This window comes from Erythrolamprus reginae, chromosome 1 (assembly GCF_031021105.1).
Source record: "Erythrolamprus reginae isolate rEryReg1 chromosome 1, rEryReg1.hap1, whole genome shotgun sequence".
Taxonomy (NCBI): domain Eukaryota; kingdom Metazoa; phylum Chordata; class Lepidosauria; order Squamata; family Dipsadidae; genus Erythrolamprus; species Erythrolamprus reginae.
Window position 1 is genome coordinate 200,820,680 of NC_091950.1, and position 18,642 is coordinate 200,839,321.

General features: G+C 40.5%; 1 protein-coding gene across 5 annotated transcripts in view; it reads left to right on the forward strand.

Annotated features, from left to right (window-relative positions):
* The window catches only part of GULP1 (GULP PTB domain containing engulfment adaptor 1), a 159,834-nt gene extending 149,690 nt beyond the window's left edge, over positions 1–10,144 (forward strand). For 3 of the 5 annotated variants that reach the window (XM_070731917.1, XM_070731918.1, XM_070731919.1), the window contains 3 exons: positions 1,725–1,863; positions 3,393–3,487; positions 7,343–10,144. In XM_070731917.1, coding sequence (XP_070588018.1) covers positions 1,725–1,863; positions 3,393–3,487; positions 7,343–7,414 — 306 coding nt within the window. In that variant the 3' untranslated portion in view covers positions 7,415–10,144. The remainder of the gene's footprint in view (positions 1–1,724; positions 1,864–3,392; positions 3,488–7,342) is intronic. The other 2 variants (XM_070731920.1, XM_070731921.1) reach the window with 1 other exon arrangement.
* Positions 10,145–18,642: the final 8,498 nt, after the last annotated feature.

The following is an 18,642-nucleotide window of genomic DNA, read 5'->3' on the forward strand; positions in this document are numbered from 1 at the left end:
TAAGGGAAAAGTTATTTTTTCTCCTGCTCCTCCCTTGCAAAGCATTGTTGATTATCTAAATAACATGAGCGGTCACAAAGAAGTCAGAGAATTAATTTAAGAAGGAGAATTAATCAAAATCTATCAATCCAATATTTTTCTCCAGAAGTAATCATAAAATTCACAGAAATGAAAAGATTCCTTATACACACAGCAAAGCACCATTGGATAAAATCTAGAGCTATCTATAGCAATATGTTGGATCCACAAAGGAAAATTCTGAAGACACTTTATGTCTAATCAAAATATAGTATATCTTCATCTCCCTATGGTAACTGGGAAGTTGTATGCATCTTTTGTCCCATAATTCAATGTCTGTGGAGGGTGAAAACAGCTTCCCCCTGTCCACCATCCACCCCTGGAGGCCCTTTGGAGGCTGGAAAAGGTCTGTTTTCCAACTTCTGGTAGTTCCAGTAGGCTCGTGTTCCACCCTCCCCAGGCTCCAAAGGCTTTGCTGAACTGGGGGAGAGTAAAAACGTCCTCCCCCATCCCCCCAGAAGCTCCATGGAAGTAAAAAAATGCCCCCCCCCCGAGCCTCTGTGCTAGCCAAAAATCAGCTGTCCAGCACACATATGCATGTTGGAGTTGGATTAGGATAACAGTTCGCATGCCAGCAGATATGGCTCCACATGCCACCTGTGGCACCTGTGCCATAGGTTCGCCATCACTTGTCTAAGCTTTCTAAGCCCAGGATTTCAATTTTGGCTGTGTAAGGTATTCTGTTACAAGTAGATGAGTGGAGGGCCCTTCTAGTAAAGTATCTCTGGACACTTTCTAATGTATTTATGTCTGATATGTGGTGTTGGTTCCTGTGATGTAGCTGGATCATATTGGCTTTTGCAATTCCATTGGATTATTTCAGAGGCATGGAGAGGGGGGGGTGTATGCTGCTGGGGTAACAATCTATCCGCTTTGTGCTCTGGGGAGTCCAGAGCATCATACTACAGTCTTTTGAGACCGAAGGATGCCAATGCAAAAGAGCATTGGTCCTAGTCCCCAGATTACAGAGACCATTCAGAATCAGTGGGAGTCAAGTGACATATCATTTTAAATATATTATGATTGATTGCCTAGGCAGCTTGATGTTTAGGCCCGAATTTGACATTTTTATCCATTTATTGAATCCTTCCCAAGAATTTCCCATGATGGTGTTCAGCATATTGTTGCTGTTCCAAGCAAAGCTGTCTTTTGCAAATGACTGGTGGTGATTTCATCAATGCCAATGATTTTCAAGTATTGTTATTACTTCAACATTATAATATTTTTCCAGTATTTAGAATAATTACCCTATCTGGCAAAATATTAATGGTACTATTACAGAATATGGAGTTAATAAAATAAGGTATCTCTAGATTTTATCCTTCATCCTGATTTATAATCATTTGACCCAATAAAGAGCACCTCTATCTTAATTCAAAACATGTTCATACTCTCTTTTGCAACTTTTTTTTAATTTTGAAAAGCATTTCATACAGAAAATGCAGGACAGGTTCAAAATTTGAAAAACTTTAATTGTTGCTTGCACATGTTTCATAAACCTTGGGCTACAGATGCTATTCATTCAGTCTCAGACTTTTGATTCCAATGTGCCTTTATTGGATAATGTGGCCTTTTCCTTTCTGCATGCAAATTCAACACTGTTTAGTATTATGAAATATTACCCCTATTTATTTTCCTTATTGTAGGCAAGCAGTGTTACACCAAAATCTCCTTCCACTGACATATTTGATATGGTTCCATTTTCTCCCATCTCCCCAAAGCCATCAACACCTACTCGCAATGGCACCCAGCCTCCACCAGTGCCCAGTAGATCTTCAGAGATCAGTAAGTTCTGGAATGCTTTGATGTAGCCTAAAGAAAACTATGCCTACTGTGTAATCCAGGGATGTCAAACTCACGGCCACAGGCCAGATGCATCACGCGCTGGCCATGCCCACGTCTAGTTTAGCAAAAAGGGGGAAAAAATCATGATACGTCACATGAAACCACCATGATAGTGTGAGTTTGACACCCCTGGTGTAGTCATTGCCTAAACCAACAAGTTAGCCAAAGGAGATTTGCTTGCTAGAACATCTTACTAACGTTGAATCCTAAATATGCATTTCAGGGAAAAACAAGAAAATTAAAATTAAATCCATCCCAGGATCAGAGGCAGTGCTCTAAAATTACAGGCCCAGAAGAGCTTTTGATAGTTTGCCCTTTCAGAATATAGCACATTACTCAGTGCAAAGTTCAGTTTTTGTGGGGACATTTTGCCAGTTGTTTGCCGATGACTCTAAAGTGTGCAATAGGGTTGATATTCCTGGAGGCATCTGTAATATGGTAAATGATTTAGCTTTACTAGATAAATGGTCAAAGCAATGGAAACTGCAGTTTAATGTTTCCAAATGTAAAATAATGCATTTGGGGAAAAGGAATCCTCAATCTGAGTATTGTATTGGCAGTTCTGTGTTAGCAAAAACTTCAGAAGAGAAGGATTTAGGGGCAGTGAGTTATGACAGTCTCAAAATGGGTGAGCAGTGTGGTCGGGCGGTAGGAAAAGCAAGTAGGATGCTTGGCTTCACAGCTAGAGATATAACAAGCAGGAAGAGGGAGATTGTGATCCTGCTATATAGAGCGCTGGTGAGAGCACATTTGGAATACTGTGTTCAGTTCTGGAGACCTCACCTACAAAAAGATATTGACAAAATTGAATGGGTCCAAAGAGGGGCTACAAGAATGGTGGAAGGTCTTAAGCATAAAACGTATCAGGAAAGACTTAATGAACTCAATCTGTATAGTCTGGAGCAGTGTTTCCCAACCGTGGCAACTTGAAGATATCTGGACTTCAAATCCCAGAAGTCCCCAGCCAGCATTCGCTGGCTGGAGAATTCTGGGAGTTGAAGTCCAAATATCTTCAAGTTGCCAAGATTGGGAAATACTGGTCTGGAGGACAGAAGGAAAAGGGGGGACATGATTGAAACATTTAAATTTGTTAAAGGGTTAAATAAGGTTCAGGAGGGAAGTGTTTTTAATAGGAAAGTGAACACAAGAACAAGGGAGCACAATCTGAGGTTAGTTGGGGGAAAGATCAGAAGCAACATGAGAAAATATTATTTTACTGAAAAAGTAGTAGATCCTTGGAACAGATTTCCAGCAGACGTGATTGGTAAATCCACAGTAACTGAATTTAAACATGCATGGGATAAACATAAATCCATCGTAAGATAAAATACAGGAAATAGTATAAGGGCAGACTAGATGGATCATGAGGTCCTTTTCTGCCATCAGTCTTCTATATTTCTATGTTTGAATCTGTGAGGTTTTATGTACTACTCCCATAATTTTATCTTGATATATTTTACTCTTTCTAGAGAGAGACCTTTTTGGAGCAGAACCTTTTGATCCATTCATCTGTGGAGCAGGAGATTTCCCTCCAGATATCCAATCTAAGCTAGATGAGATGCAGGTAATTCCAAATGTCTGCAATTGTCTAAATATCATGTGTGCATGCTAGGGGATATGTGATGTATGATAGATTTAAGCCAGGAAAAAACTTACCCAAACACCTCCCCAATCTATGTTATACCTACATATATTTTATTGTCTTTTTATAAAAGAGGGAATATAATAAAAAAAACAATAAAATGTCCCTTACATGTTTTACTGCTAAATTTAATTATCTGTTAAATATATATAATAATTCTATATAATGCCTACATATAGTTTATAGTGCTTTTATGATAGAAGGAATACAATAAAAGCACAATAAAATATTCCTTATGCATTTTCAATGCTAAATTCAATTTATTTTATTTATTTATTTATTCGATTTTTATGCCGCCCTTCTCCTCAGACTCAGGGCAGCTCACAACATGTTAGCAATAGCACTTTTTAACCAAGCCAGCATATTGCCCCCACAATCTGGTTCCTCATTTTATCCACCTCGCAAGGATGGAAGGCTGAGTCAACCTTGAGCCGGTGATGACATTTGAACCACTGACCTACAGATCTACAGTCAGCTTCAGTGGCCTGCAGTACAGCACTCTACCTGCTGCACCACCCCGGCTCATTACTTGTTAATGCATTTTATACTTCTTTACATTGTATTGATATTGCTAGCAATAATTCTAATATTTCTTCTTTGTGCTTTCATGGATATCCAGCGTCAGCGATGGTTGGTATATTATTTTCTCCATATGTTTCAATTCATTTTTACTAAGTTACATCATGTTATACATTTTGTTATAAAGACAGCATTTGTAATATGTGAGTTGGTATTGAAGTTTTTACCTGAATGGTTCTGTTAAATGTTTTTCTTATATATATATATGTAACAAATTTATGTTGTTAAAAATTTGGGTTAAATCACTGAGAATAAAACTAGGAAATGTCTTGTTCACTGCTTTTTTCTATTATTAACTTTTTACTTCACTGAATAAATAGCCTCTTGAAACCTGATTTGAAAACTAATATGAAATTTGCTTGTACATTGTGTACATCTCAGGTACAATGTACTTTTTACTTACCAATATAATATCATTTTTAGTAATTTTTCCTGTTCTTTCTGGGAAATATACTATATAAGCTGATATCCAAATAAAATTCTATATCTTTTTAGGATAAAGTCAAAAGTTATATCCTTTATTATTTCCCCTTTGTTGTGTATATAATATTTCTGTGCTCTTTAGCTATGGGTAGTATTTCAGTTGTAAAAGAATAGGACAGTCTTTCAAAATAAGACCTCTCCATGATACCTTTCCTTCATGTATATTGAAAAATTATTGACATAAATCAATTGTTCCTGAAGCATCATTATTGAACAATTTTGTATCTTGAAAATTGCTTTGCAAAAAACTCCTTGGCTACATTCTAGTGCAGGATACTTTGCCATATTAGAGCATTGAGCATAGGTATCTGATAGGTTGCTCATCTTCAGTTGGCTCTGCCCACCCACTACATTCCAACATGGTGAGTGCATTCCTGGTCCCCTTGATTAAACTTTGTCACCTGATGGGATGAAGGAAATGGGCCATCATATCCTCTCCTAGGATTCCAGAAAGCTGTGAAAACTTAGCTTTAACCTGGAGTTAAAATTATTGTTTGTCTAAGGCAGGGATGTCAAACTCACATCATCACGGTGGTGTCACGTGACCTTTTGGGACTCCCCCCCCTTCGCTAAACTGGGTATGGGTGTTGTTAGCATGGGAGTTTGACAGCATTGGTCTAAGGCCTCGCTTGATTTTTGTTCTTTTTAAGATTACAGTGGTACCTCGAGATACGAGTTTAATTCGTTCCGGACCTGGGCTCTTAAGTCGAGCAGCTCTTATCTCGAACGACTTTTCCCCATAGGAATTAATGTAAATAATTTTAATTGGTTCCAGCCCTCAAAAAACTCACAAAGTTAGTCTAAATTATGCAGAAAGACATGTTTTTAATGAAGAAATGTACATATACATATAAATGAATAATGAAGTTTCTTTCACTTAACTTGTAAACTTTCTTAAACTTTTAAATTTACATATGTTCAACTTCTCTGCCACCCAATCCTGTAGGACAGAGGTCCCCAACCCTTTTTGCACCAGGGACCGGCTTTAAGCGATCAAGAGAGGAATGGGTGAATGAATGGACGGAGGGTGGGAAGGAAGGAAGGAAAGAGGGAAGGGACAGGAACAGAGGAAGGAAGCAAGGAAACTTATGAAAGGGGAGAGTAAGAGAGGAATGAGTGAAGGGAGGGAGGGAGGGAAGAAGGTGGGAAGGAGAAAGAAAAGAAGAAATAGAGGAAGGGAAGGTAAAAGAGAGAAAGAAAAAGAGCAAGAAAGAAAGCTGCAAGCACCCCCCCGAGCCCCCCAGGCCGGCTGCAACCTTTTAAAACACGCGCGCCGCTTCGCAGCTGTCTCCTGAAGCCGAACGCGGAAGTTAGCGTTTGGCTTCAGGAGACAGCTCCTTGGCGCTTGTATCTCGAATTTGGGCTTGTAAGTAGAACAAAAAGATCTCTCCCCTCCCAGCTCTTATCTCGAGTTGCTCTTAAGTAGAGCAGCTCTTATGTCGGGGTTCCACTGTATTTCAGTATGTGCTTCCACTTGGTTTAATGTGTTTTTTAGTTTTTATGGTGTTTGTTTGTTTGTTTTAATAGTTGTATACACTGCCCAGAGCCCATCTACTTTTTTCTTCAATTTCATAAAGTGGTCTAAAAAAAGAGGCGCAAGTTAAGTATTAGAGAGGTGTTTCACTCCTGCAAGTCCTTATCTTACAAGCATTTTCAAATAATACATAGCTCAACCAATAGTTTGAAAATTCTATCCGTGATGTCACTTGAATACAGGGAATTAGAAAAGAGATAGGAAAGGAATTGGAAATGGGGATAGTTTTCATGCAAGTATAGCATTATGCTGAATACAAGACAGCTTGGCAACCCTTCAACTCATCAATGAGGAAGCGTCAAATGTAGAAATACAGCTTTGAAAATGTGCTTCATTCAAAAACATCACTAATAATGCATACATGTATTATTTGGGACTTCTGTCTCGTATGTCAATAGATGCCTGTAAATAAATGTATTATTTTCTTCAATATATACTTTTCCAGAATTTGGGTAGATAGATGACTTGGGACTAATTAATACAAAAAGACTTTTCCTTCTTATTGTAAGTAGTATCCATTACATACAGCAAGTTTTATGGGAATGTAAAAATACATAGCAAGTTATATGGTTTGCCATTCCCCAATATATTAATAATTAACCACATTGCTGATTGTGTAGACATTTGCATAATTGTTATGCAACCCATCCCCAATCTTAGGAATGGTGCAACCCATCCCCAATCTTAGGAATGGTGCAACCCATCCCTAATCTTAGGAATGGTGCAACCCATCCCCAATCTTAGGAATGGTGCATTACTATATGATTAGCAATAAAGAGCAAAATAAAGAACACACTGTGTTGCAAATCATATACAGTAAAAATTCTGCCTTACAGTTGAAGATCTAAATATCTTGATGCAATATAATGGTCAAGTGGTCTTGACCTATAAGGATAGGTTCCAATTTCTTAAAAGCTTTGGAACAATCTAATCTGGCTTGAAGGCAAGCATAATCATCATGAAGTCAAACTGTATATGAAGGGATCTCCTTTCTTTCCAAATGTGTTGTGCAAAGTATGGAACATAGGTAATCATCTACCTTATAATCAGGCGAAATATATATGTAAATCAGAACATTGCAAATGTTTTAGGTCTGATTTTACATGAGATTGGGTTTTTAAAAAAACAACAACACATAGATATGGTGTCTTACTTTATTCTTTATTTTTCCTTTGTTCCAGGAGGGGTTCAAAATGGGACTGACTCTGGAAGGCACAGTGTTTTGCCTTGATCCTCTAGACAGCAAGTGCTGATTGTCAGGAATAGACATTTAAAAATATATCATCTTTCTTTCTTTTCTTTTTTTTACAAAGTTTAAAATGTATTACAAATATTATTGATGTGCCAAAAATGTTTCTCAACATATTATCTTCTGTGAGATTTGCTTCTTCAAAACTCCAGATAAGTTGCAGTATTATTCATGTAAAATGAAAATTTACTTATGTACAGAAAGCTAAAATGAAATGACACTGCTGTTTGTTTTTGGTCTTCCATATTTTGCAAGTCATTATTTGTATCTTTTGGCAACCCACTTGTAAAGCATGGGAACCAATCGTATCCTGTGAGAAGTCTTTTTAAACTTTCTTGCACACCACTTTCAGATAACAAACAAGCATATGGAATTATGATTGAAAAGAATAACTTTTAAAATTAAATCCCTACAATTGCTTTCTTAATTCCACACAATATGAAATAAGGTTGTAAACCAAGAGTCGATTCGCAGCAAAATGGGCAGGAAACAAATGTAATAAATAATAATAAATGTTAAGTACTTACACATTCCTGTAAACAAGTATAGTGAGACTGAAAACTGTGGATCCAGTCTATACAGTCTGAATTTATAGAGCATAGCTTCCTAATAAATTGTTATTAAGGGCCACAAATCAAGCTAGGTTTCTAATAAACTGCAGTGCCCCCAATTTATGTTAATTTTGTGAGTGCGCAGCATTTCTGACTTAGAAGTAAATGTTAAAGGCAGCCACTTGGCTTTTCAGGTGCATTGTATTTAATATGCATCTACTAAATAAAATAGATTAATATTTTTACAGTTGCAATATCTAATCTCTAACTATGCCAAATATTAATATACCAATTATTTTCTATTATTTTGTAATTTAAAAAGCACTCCCTAACGATGTATAAAACTTTGATTAGATTTTTCACATTCCAGAGGGTACTTGGAAATTTGTACACAAGAACTGGATGTTTCAGTAATAGTCATACAATAACTAGCTATTTTAAGCACACACAAACACATCCATGTGTATATAGAAACATCCCCAATGTTATACACTATTTTTAGAATGGAGGCCCAACATGGTATTTCTCGACATAGTTATTTGAAAATCCTACTGTGAAGGTTTATTAAAAGTGTGCATGCTAAGGGCACTGCTTGTGGTGCATGTTAAATTGCTGTGTAAATGGCAACTTCTCACTTTAATTGCAAAGATTCCATTACAATAGTGATGGCATTCAAAAATGCCACAAATATTTTGGAAAGTGATCTGAGGCCATTGATGCAATTGTACTGTATAGATTTAACCTGCCCAGGATTGACACCTGATAATTCTGTTCAAACCACTTGAAACATAAAGGTAATAAATGAATAAATAATTCATTTTGCATCCTAATGCAAAAATTACATTATCATGCAACGAATCAAGATAAAAGAATTTAAGGTAGGTTCTTAATGAAGGAAGATTATAGGTTTTTAACTTCTGCAAGAGAGCTTATTTTGTCTCTGCATAGCAATAAATGAAATTTTGGTTGTGCATTTCTTTGTATCCATAAATTAAGTTGTCTGTTCATTTTTTCCCCATTTTTACCAAAAATATATTCAACATGTACAAAAAAAAATGTTAACCTTTCTGGGAAAGCTTTTCTCTCCTGTAAGGAGCTGTTCGGGGAAATGCTTTTTATATATAAAGAAAGATAAAGAGAACTGCTCAGGAGAAATAGGAAAGAAACATAAGAAATTATTTTGCTCACTTTATTTTTCAGGAAAACACCCTAATGATCCAGTACTTGGTTTGCAAAAAAATAGTTTTTTATGTTATATTACAAGATTTACATGTGTATTTACAATATAAAAAGAAAACATTTATGCAAAGGTATTTACCTTTTAATGCTTTGTTCCAATCTTACAAAATACTTAAGCAGATGCCTAGATAATCTGGAATTCTTTACATGCTTAAAATTAGACAGCTTTATAGCTGTATAGCCTTATTGAGTCTTTCCTATACTTTGATTTATGTTAAGTCTTCCTTTATTATTTGGTTCTTCTTTTGTATTTACATGTATATCTATATCTATGCTCTGAATCCAAAGAGGATGGAATGCATTTCTAGAGTGTGTCGATTTCCTACTTCCCTTCTGGCTACAGATTCTCCCATCATATCAAATGCCAATCCAGAAGGCTCCATTATTTTATGGGGTGATGGGCAGGTGAGAAGAAACAGAGCCATTGGGAATAAAAGAAAATAGAAAATGACTCTTTTGCCATTGGCCCACGTGCCTGTCAATATAGATATATATGAGATCATTAATGATTAGAAAAGGCTCTGTATCATAGAGAGACACATCTATAATTTTGTTCATCAAATAGTATTTTGCAGTTTGTACAACAAGGATGTTTAGTAGCCATATTAATGGCTTTTTTAAACAAATAGAATTTGTATTTTTATCATGAAGAAAGCTTTACGTACTAATCATATATTTAGGGGCCATTTACAATGGATATAGGAGAACATTCAGAAAATATTTGCACATTTTAAATCATTGTTTTACTGATTTTTATGGAAATTGATTTGGAAATTGCTAAATATAATCTAATTGATCAGAATCAGTTCAAGAACATCTAAATTAATGCAGCAAGAAATTACATTTTTAATGAAAACAGTTTAACGCTTTGGTTGAAATTTGTATTTCTATGTAATCCCAACTGTGTTTTATTTTGCTTCAAATAAATGGTTTAATTAAACTTGCATCATTGCATGGAATCTTTATTTAATATAAAGACTGGGGGTGGGGGAGTGGCATGTAAAGAGGCAACATGAAGCCAGAAGTTAAGTTACTAAGGCAGAGTAGGGATATACAACTTCTTGTATTCTCTTATGCATGGGAGCCATCCCTGTCAGCCCAGATAAGTATCAGGTTGTTTGACAAGGTGGCTGAAAAACAAAACTCCCTAATCGTAGCATGCATTGATAGCTTGACTATGAGGCCAAAGCAAACAGAATCCAAAACGAGAACACCCCAAGCAGAAAAATACACCAGAAAAACAATAACCCCATGGGGAGGTTGTGGTAATATTAACAGGATGTTTAAATTAATATACACACACAATGTAATCATGTGTAAAGTATATTAAAATAAAGTGAAGTGCAATATTTATGCATGTGTTTTTATTTTTAAGTTCTTTGGGACTATGCCGCTGGCGACTCACCGCTGGCGAGGGTTGCGGCGTGGGCCGGGGAAGGAGGCCGCCATGTTGGGGCGGAGCCTGTGGCCCCCCACGTCATCCCCGGGGGCCGCAGCGCGTCGTTTGGGTGCGTGGTCACCCAGTGAACCGGGCAGGAGGGAGGCAGCCCTATAAAAGGGGCTGCCTCGTGGCGTAGTGCCTCTTGCCCTCCGGCGCTGGACATCTCTTACCCCCCCCCCGATCTCGCCGCAGGACGGAACGGCGAGGGGGGACCAGCGCGCTTTTCTCCCCGACGGGAGGACTGAGGTGGACGGTTTGTGAAGCCCCTGGGATCAATGGCGATCGCCGGGGGCGGCCCTGGTCTACGGGGGTGGGGGTGTGGCGGCACCCAGCGCCCGTGCACGGGCCATTCGTGGCGACGTCGCTTCTCCTTTGTTCGTTGCCGGCAGCGCGCAGGACGGCGCCGGCCGGAAAATTGCAGGATTCGCCGGTGGCTTGCTTGGGAAAGGGAGGAGGGGGTCAGATGGCTGCAGTGCCGGCGCCCCTCCTCCCCCCCTGTGGCATCGTGTAAATGGCGGCAGGGCGCGCGGGGGCGTCGACGGCTTGCCGGCCGGGTTTGCCCGGCCAGTGTTCCGCCGGGTGGTTGCTCTGACACCAGAGCATGGGAACATTGTCTCCAAAGGCTCCTTCATTTATGAAGGGAATGAAATGAATTTGTTTGATCTTCTCTAGCATAAAGCTAGAAACTTATGGAGAGCTAGAGTTAAACTGTGACCTGGTAGGAATTAAGAGATCTGGTATTGTGTTCCAAAACGGAAGACCCAAAACTGTAGTTATAAAGTCCATAGTCTAATTTCAGATCATAGATGTATATGGAAGGGTAGCTAATAACTTCCAAAACCAGAGCCATACTGATCTGAATCTTAATTCTGACTATAGGTGGCAAAAGCAATATGATTGCAAGATGATACATATTTATGAAGAGATGATTTAATTAAGTTAACATAAAGCATGCAAATATAGCTTGTCACACAAACCACAAGCAATGGCCATTCGTTCCATAATTAAACTGCCATAAACATGAGATGTAAACTTAAAGCTATACTTCCCTTATCTTACTATAGTTTGTAGAAATTTGATCTATTTTTTATTTTATTTTAATTATTTATTTATTTGTCAAACATGTATAAGATAGTAGTTTGTATAAACATAACAAGTAATGATAAAATAAAGGACAATAGGACAGTGCTAGTAGGCCCGATAGTGCGCTTATGTATGCCCCTTACAGACATTTTAGAAACAGGGAGAGGTCAACTATAGACAATCTAAGGTTAAAGTTTTTGGGTTTGGGGAAGAAACCCCAGAGTCAGGTAGTGCATTTCAGGCATCGATCACTCTACTGCTGCAGTCGTATTTTCTGCAGTTGAGTTTAGAGCAGTTTACATTTAGTTTGACTCTATTCCATGCTCGTGTATTGCTGTGGTTGAAGGTGATTCCAAAGCCATTCATCTGAATTAAGCTGTTTCTGGATATATCTTTAGCGTAAAGCCTTTCACCAGTGATTGCTTTGGCACATACTGAATCAGTCTGGCACTATCACTATTCTCATTGGCATAAAGGCTGTACTAATACATCTATTTTATTTCTTTATTATTAACAAGAATTGGGCATAACCCAACAATCAAGTGCTGACCATACATGAGCAGGGATTGATTCTGTCCTGGATTCTATCCAATAACCTGACTCATTTGGTGCAAAGAATTCAGTGAGATCATTTGTCCCAATTTTCTCCCTTGGGAAACTTTCTTCAGACCGGATTCAAAGTTCTGTATATCCATGATAACATTAGAGGATTTTCTTGGAGTCAGTCTTGCTCATTCAACTAAGATCAGCAGTAGGCCATTCCAGACCTTCAGGGATCAGGTGGTCCACTGGTCTACCACAGAACAACCATTGTGCCTCTGATAGTTTTCATCCTTCGAGTATTTATGAACTATACATGCTGGTTAGGAATGCTGTAATACAGCAACATCTGGAAAGAACAAAAATATGGATAGGTCCTACATCCCTTTCCTATTTTATAAAACTCCTCTCCAACTTGAAATTAAAAAAAAAAGTGATTACTGCCTAAATCCATTCTGAAATGGTCACTTTTCCCATATGAATTACCACATAGGTTCTATTGTTGAGAAATGCATTGTAATATTGCTTGGTTTTTTCTAGCAACGACGATAAAAAGTAGAAGTAGTCGGTGCATAGGTTCATAAGCTATACTTAAATTCTTAACTATTAAAGAATTAGCAGATAAACTAAATTTCTAATCCAATCAGTGGTCTTGTGACAATTGAATAAAGTTCTAATATAAGATTTATTCCATCTTTCTGCTGCTGTTACAGAGAAGACTTCTTAGAACATAACTTGGATTACAGTTCAAAAAATGGACAGAACTGTACTCCAATAGAACTATAAAGCATGATATTGGGAAACACTGGAGAAGATTAATTTAAGCAGAAGTGACTCAGAACTCAAGGCATGAAATCCATGACTTACAACCGTTCATTTAATGCCTGTTTGAAGTTACAATGATGCTTAAAAAGTGGTGTATGGATGGTCCCCACACTTAAATCCATTGCAGAGTACACCGTGATCATTTGATCAAATTTTGGGTCCTTGGCAACGACAAAACATTTATGATGGTTGCCGCATCCTGGGGTCATGTGATCACCATTTATGACCTACCCTTGACATTCTAACTAACAAAGTAAATGTAGACAGCCAGATTCACTTAAGAACTCTGGCCAAAAGAAGTTGTAAAATCAAATAAAACTCACTTAGCAGCAGAAGTTCCAGCCTCAATTGTAGTCAGCTATATCGAAGTGGGGGTGTTAGGAGGTTAACATTAATACTATGGTTATAATGATTAAGTTAGGTTGGTCTAGCTAATTCATGCGCTAACGGTAAAGGAGGCATTTTCAGGGGCCTTTGCTTCCCTGCATAAAATTCTCGCTACTATTCTATTCCCTGGGGGAACGAGCAGGGCCACGGAGCTTATTGGCTCGTCTCCCAGACAATTTAAGGCTGAAGAAGAGTGTGGTGACTGCCTGAGAGGAATACAGGAACATGGGGCTGCGACGGTGGCACAGCTGGTGCAGCGGCAGGGAAGCGAGACAGCAACAGAAGGCCCGGTTTGTTAGCAGGGAGTATGTGCGCATGGGCAGGTGGTTGGCAGCCACATGGCTTGGGCGGGGGCACAGGGTACCCAGAATGGTGGGCGGCGCCATCGCTCAAGCAAAGGAGTGCAGGTGGGGACCACACGGTTACACGCCCTCGTGTATGGGCAACAAGGGGGGGCTTAGCTCTCCTAACAAAAGACCCGGTGGCTAACTATTTGAGGACACGGGGAATGATCAAGGGATGGTCCTGGGAAAGGACGCAGATGGGGGAGAAATTAGTAAGCCGCTATACATTACCCAGTTTCAGGGGCAGCGGCATTGGGGGAGACCCAGCTTCTCACCCAGCGAGGCAAGGCCGTTTCACTCGACAGCCAAATCTATGGCCTTTGAGACACGGAGGTATGCCAGGTGCTGTCCTGGTCGCACAGTAGTGGATCATGTACGGTTCCCTGGGCCAGGAAATCTATGTTAAATTGGGGGCTGTGGCAACCGCGTTGGTTGTGCTCGGAGTCTCCAGTAACGCAGATGGTGGATTGATCACCGGCCAGGCGTATCTAACAGGACAGAGGCCTGGGTGTGAGGGACCCAGTCCAGGTACAGCGAGGAAGCCAGGGAATGGTTCCCTTTGTACCATAAGACGGGCCTCCACTGAGCAAATAACGGTTGGGGGCCGTTACAGGAGCATTGGCAGGATATCGGGTGGTATTCCCTCAGCAGTACTGATTGCGGTTTTCAGCAAGTTCTCCGCACAGTAATGAATACGGTGGCGGATCAAGGTCAGTGGGTTTTCGTGGCGTTGATTCAAGCACCTGAGTACAAGCATTTTTTGGGAGCGGGTGGATAACACTGTCTTGTTATTCTTATCGTTTCTCTAGGTCCTGGCCCTGCTCCACCGTGTTACGCGCAAAGTGCGAAGGAGCCGCCCTTTCCTTTGCCCACAGTAGCAAACTGCGGCCACTGCGTGGCATGTCGGCTGGATGTACAGCTGCAACATTATCTTCAGGAATGTGGAGGTTGCTGAGTCACTGGGGCTTCAGTGGAAGGGGCTTGAGCTCGGAGGTCTCCGTTGAGACGGGCCTCTCCCGTTTGGAAAGTTGGGAGCTGTGAGGGGCCGGACCCAGATTGTTTGGTGTTGCACACTGGTGGCAACCACCTGTTGCTGGTGAATTGGGAAAGGTGGCCTGACACACGCGTGTGTACCATATATTGCCACGGAGGTGCTGGAGGTATGCCAAGAGCCCAAGGCGGTGGAGGATGCCAGGTAGAGAGTTAACAGGGCAGCGAAGGAATGGGTACTCCAGACGGGGGGTGGAGTGTTAGGTCACCCCAACATCAGAGCATCCCAGCTAGCTTTATTCAGAAGGGACAGGGTACATTTGACAGACGAGGGGAATGACAAATTCATAACGGACCTGCAGAGGTGCCTGCACATTCATGTGCAGGGGGGGGAGCAGGGGGAATAAATTTATAATTTCACCCCCTGCTGTGGCCGAAAGGGGGCGGAAATGGGCGTAAGCAGCAACTGTGTGATCTCCTTTAGGGGCACCTCTACTGAGGTGAGGGGCGATCTCCTTCTCGGATTACAGGGCTCGACCGGCTTGGGTTCGGGGAGGGGGTCGCTCCTGTGGCTCGCTGCCTGTGGCGTATCAGAGACCAGTGGCGAGCCATCCCACACGCCGTGGGGGCGTGGCATTGGGCAGGGGGCAGGTGTAATTTTACCTGACCCTGCACCCGGGCAAGGAGCTTTCGCCCTAGAGTTGCTCAGTTGAGTTTGTTGGAAAGTTAACTCCGCCCCCATTTGATTTATGCACCTTTGCAGGTCACGTGGTTTAATTGGCTAAATAGTTAATTTGAATTTTGTTTAATAAAAGTGACCCTATTTATACCCACACCTTTGTGTCCGACTGTTACTCCGCCTGCACCGCAATGCCGCTGGTGACTCACCGCTGGTGAGGGTTGCGGCGTGGGCCGGGGAAGGAGGCCGCCATGTTGGGGCGGAGCCTGCGGCCCCCCACGTCATCCCCGGGGGCCGCAGCGCGTCGTTTGGGTGCGTGGTCACCCAGTGAACCGGGCAGGAGGGAGGCAGCCCTATAAAAGGGGCTGCCTCGTGGCGTAGTGCCTCTTGCCCGCCGGCGCTGGACACCCGCCCACCCTCCCTCTGTTACAGGGTGCATATGATGGGTCACCCTCGGTGGGGCCGAGTAGGAATTTTTTGCAGTCACAAGGAATTGGCCGAATTGTGGCTGTTTTTTCTCCTACTCCACTCTGTGCGTGGGAGTGTGGTTAGGGGGTGGTCTAACCAACTAGCGCCCCCCCTCAAGGTCACTGGGGGGGACGGCCGAAAGGGGGCGGAAATGGGCGTAAGCAGCAACTGTGTGATCTCCTTTAGGGGCACCTCTACTGAGGTGAGGGGCGATCTCCTTCTCGGATTACAGGGCTCGACCGGCTTGGGTTCGGGGAGGGGGTCGCTCCTGTGGCTCGCTGCCTGTGGCGTATCAGAGACCAGTGGCGAGCCATCCCACACGCCGTGGGGGCGTGGCATTGGGCAGGGGGCAGGTGTAATTTTACCTGACCCTGCACCCGGGCAAGGAGCTTTCGCCCTAGAGTTGCTCAGTTGAGTTTGTTGGAAAGTTAACTCCGCCCCCATTTGATTTATGCACCTTTGCAGGTCACGTGGTTTAATTGGCTAAATAGTTAATTTGAATTTTGTTTAATAAAAGTGACCCTATTTATACCCACACCTTTGTGTCCGACTGTTACTCCGCCTGCGCCGCAATGCATAACTATGCATAAATCATAGTAAGAAATAAATGTTCAGATTTATGTAAGTTCTGCACTTAAAGTAAACTTTCAAGAACAATCCTGTCATAGTTGAAATACCTATGAATGCAGATGACTACAAAACTTTGTCTGCAGGATACATAAAAGTAATGATTTAATTAGAAGGGAAGCAATATATGTATGCTTTCCAGATAGTATTTCGTGGGGTTGGGAGGAGTTGCCTCATCAGCAGCACAACTTTGCATTTGGAAATTGGGCAGAGGCATCTCATAATCAGTGTAAAAAATAACCAGGTTATTTAAGGGAAGATTCAAATATCTCATGGGTCTCTTTTCACCCACATGAGATCTAAGCCCATTTTGAATGTCTATCCTTATTTTCCTTGTCCAGATTCTTATAGAGAGCTTAAGCTTACAATAAATGTTTACACATATTGAAATATCTGGATCTCTTGGTGCTTGACAGCTGGAACCCATCAACACTGTCCTGTGGAAACCAGCCTTTCTGGTGCTCTAACCTCAGCCAGAAAGAGGAGATAAGGCCTACACCATCAAGACAAGGTGGTATGGACAGGTTTTTGCTTTATGTGCAATATTAATTGAACATTACATTACGCGCATGATGTGATATTTCAAAATTTTATGTCCAAAGCCAGGAATGAATTTGATAAAGATTAGATATATTTGGCCAGCAGGGTGGGGGCAGTCCAGATCTCATCTGGTTCCAGAGAGTTGGAGCAGCCACAGAGAAGGCCCTCCCCTGTGGGCCTGCCAGCCGACACTGTTTAGCTGATGGGACCTGGAGAAGTTCAACTCTGTGAGCCCTTATCAATCACTGGGAGCTATGTGGTAGAAGGTAGTCTCAAAGATAGTCTGGCCCTTAGACATGTAGGGCTTTAAAGGTAATGGCCAACACCTTGAATTGCACCCAGAGACCAATCAGGAGCCAGTGCAGTCCATGGAGAATTGGTGTCACAATCTCAGCTACTGGAGATATAGAATTAAGAGAGAATTAAGAAGCACAATAGATAAATAAAAGAACAATAAGACCCCTGGTCACAAAGATGGCATACATTTTGAACTATATAAAAAGATTCAAAACCCACTTGATTCGATCATGCTTGACTTGTTCAATGAAATTTTGGAATATGGAATCAGACCTGAATCCTGGAAAGAAGGCTTTATAACACTCATCCTGAAAGATATTCAAAATAAAAACCAAATACAGAACTACAGACCCATCTCACTTTTAAATACAGATTACAAAATTTTTGCAGCTGTTTTTGCAGAAAGACTTAAAAAATACTAAACAAATTCATCCACCACAATCAAAATGGCTTTTTACTAAATTGCCATATTAAAAACAACATGAAAACTTTACTGAACACACTAGAACTCTATTACATTCATATTGACAAACAGGCTGCATTTATCTTTATCGATGCACAAAAAGCATTCGATAATCTAAATTGGCAATTTTTTTTACTAAACAACTAGAAGTGATGGGCTTTGGAAATAACTTTATGAGAATAATCAATATTTACACACAACAGAACACTAAAATTATTATAAATAGGGACCTTACAGACAAGATAATTATAAAAAGGTGTCCAACAAGGATGGCCACTCGCCCCATTAATTCATATCCTCACACTGGAAAAACTACTGAGAAATATAAGAAATAATCCAATAATTAGATGACCAAGGATCAGGAAGGAGGAGTACAAACTTCTTGCCTTTGCTGATGATATGGCATTCATTATTGAAGATCCCCTAACTACAGCCCCTATTCTAATAAAAGAAATTGATTAATTTGATAACGTTGCAGGCCTTAAAATCAATAAAGGGAAAACTAAAATAATAACTAAAAACATGATGCCTATTCAAAATTTAAAATTGGAAGATATGCTTGGTATTAATGTAACATGGAAAGTGAAATATTCAGGAATTATAATATCACAAATAATCAGTTCACTAAAAAAGGACAATTATGACCCCCTTGTTCAAAAAACAATTAAGGACCTAGATTCATGGTCCAAATTACAACTATTGCTTATGGGGGGGAAATTATTATTATTTATTATTATTATTTTTTATTAGATTTGTAT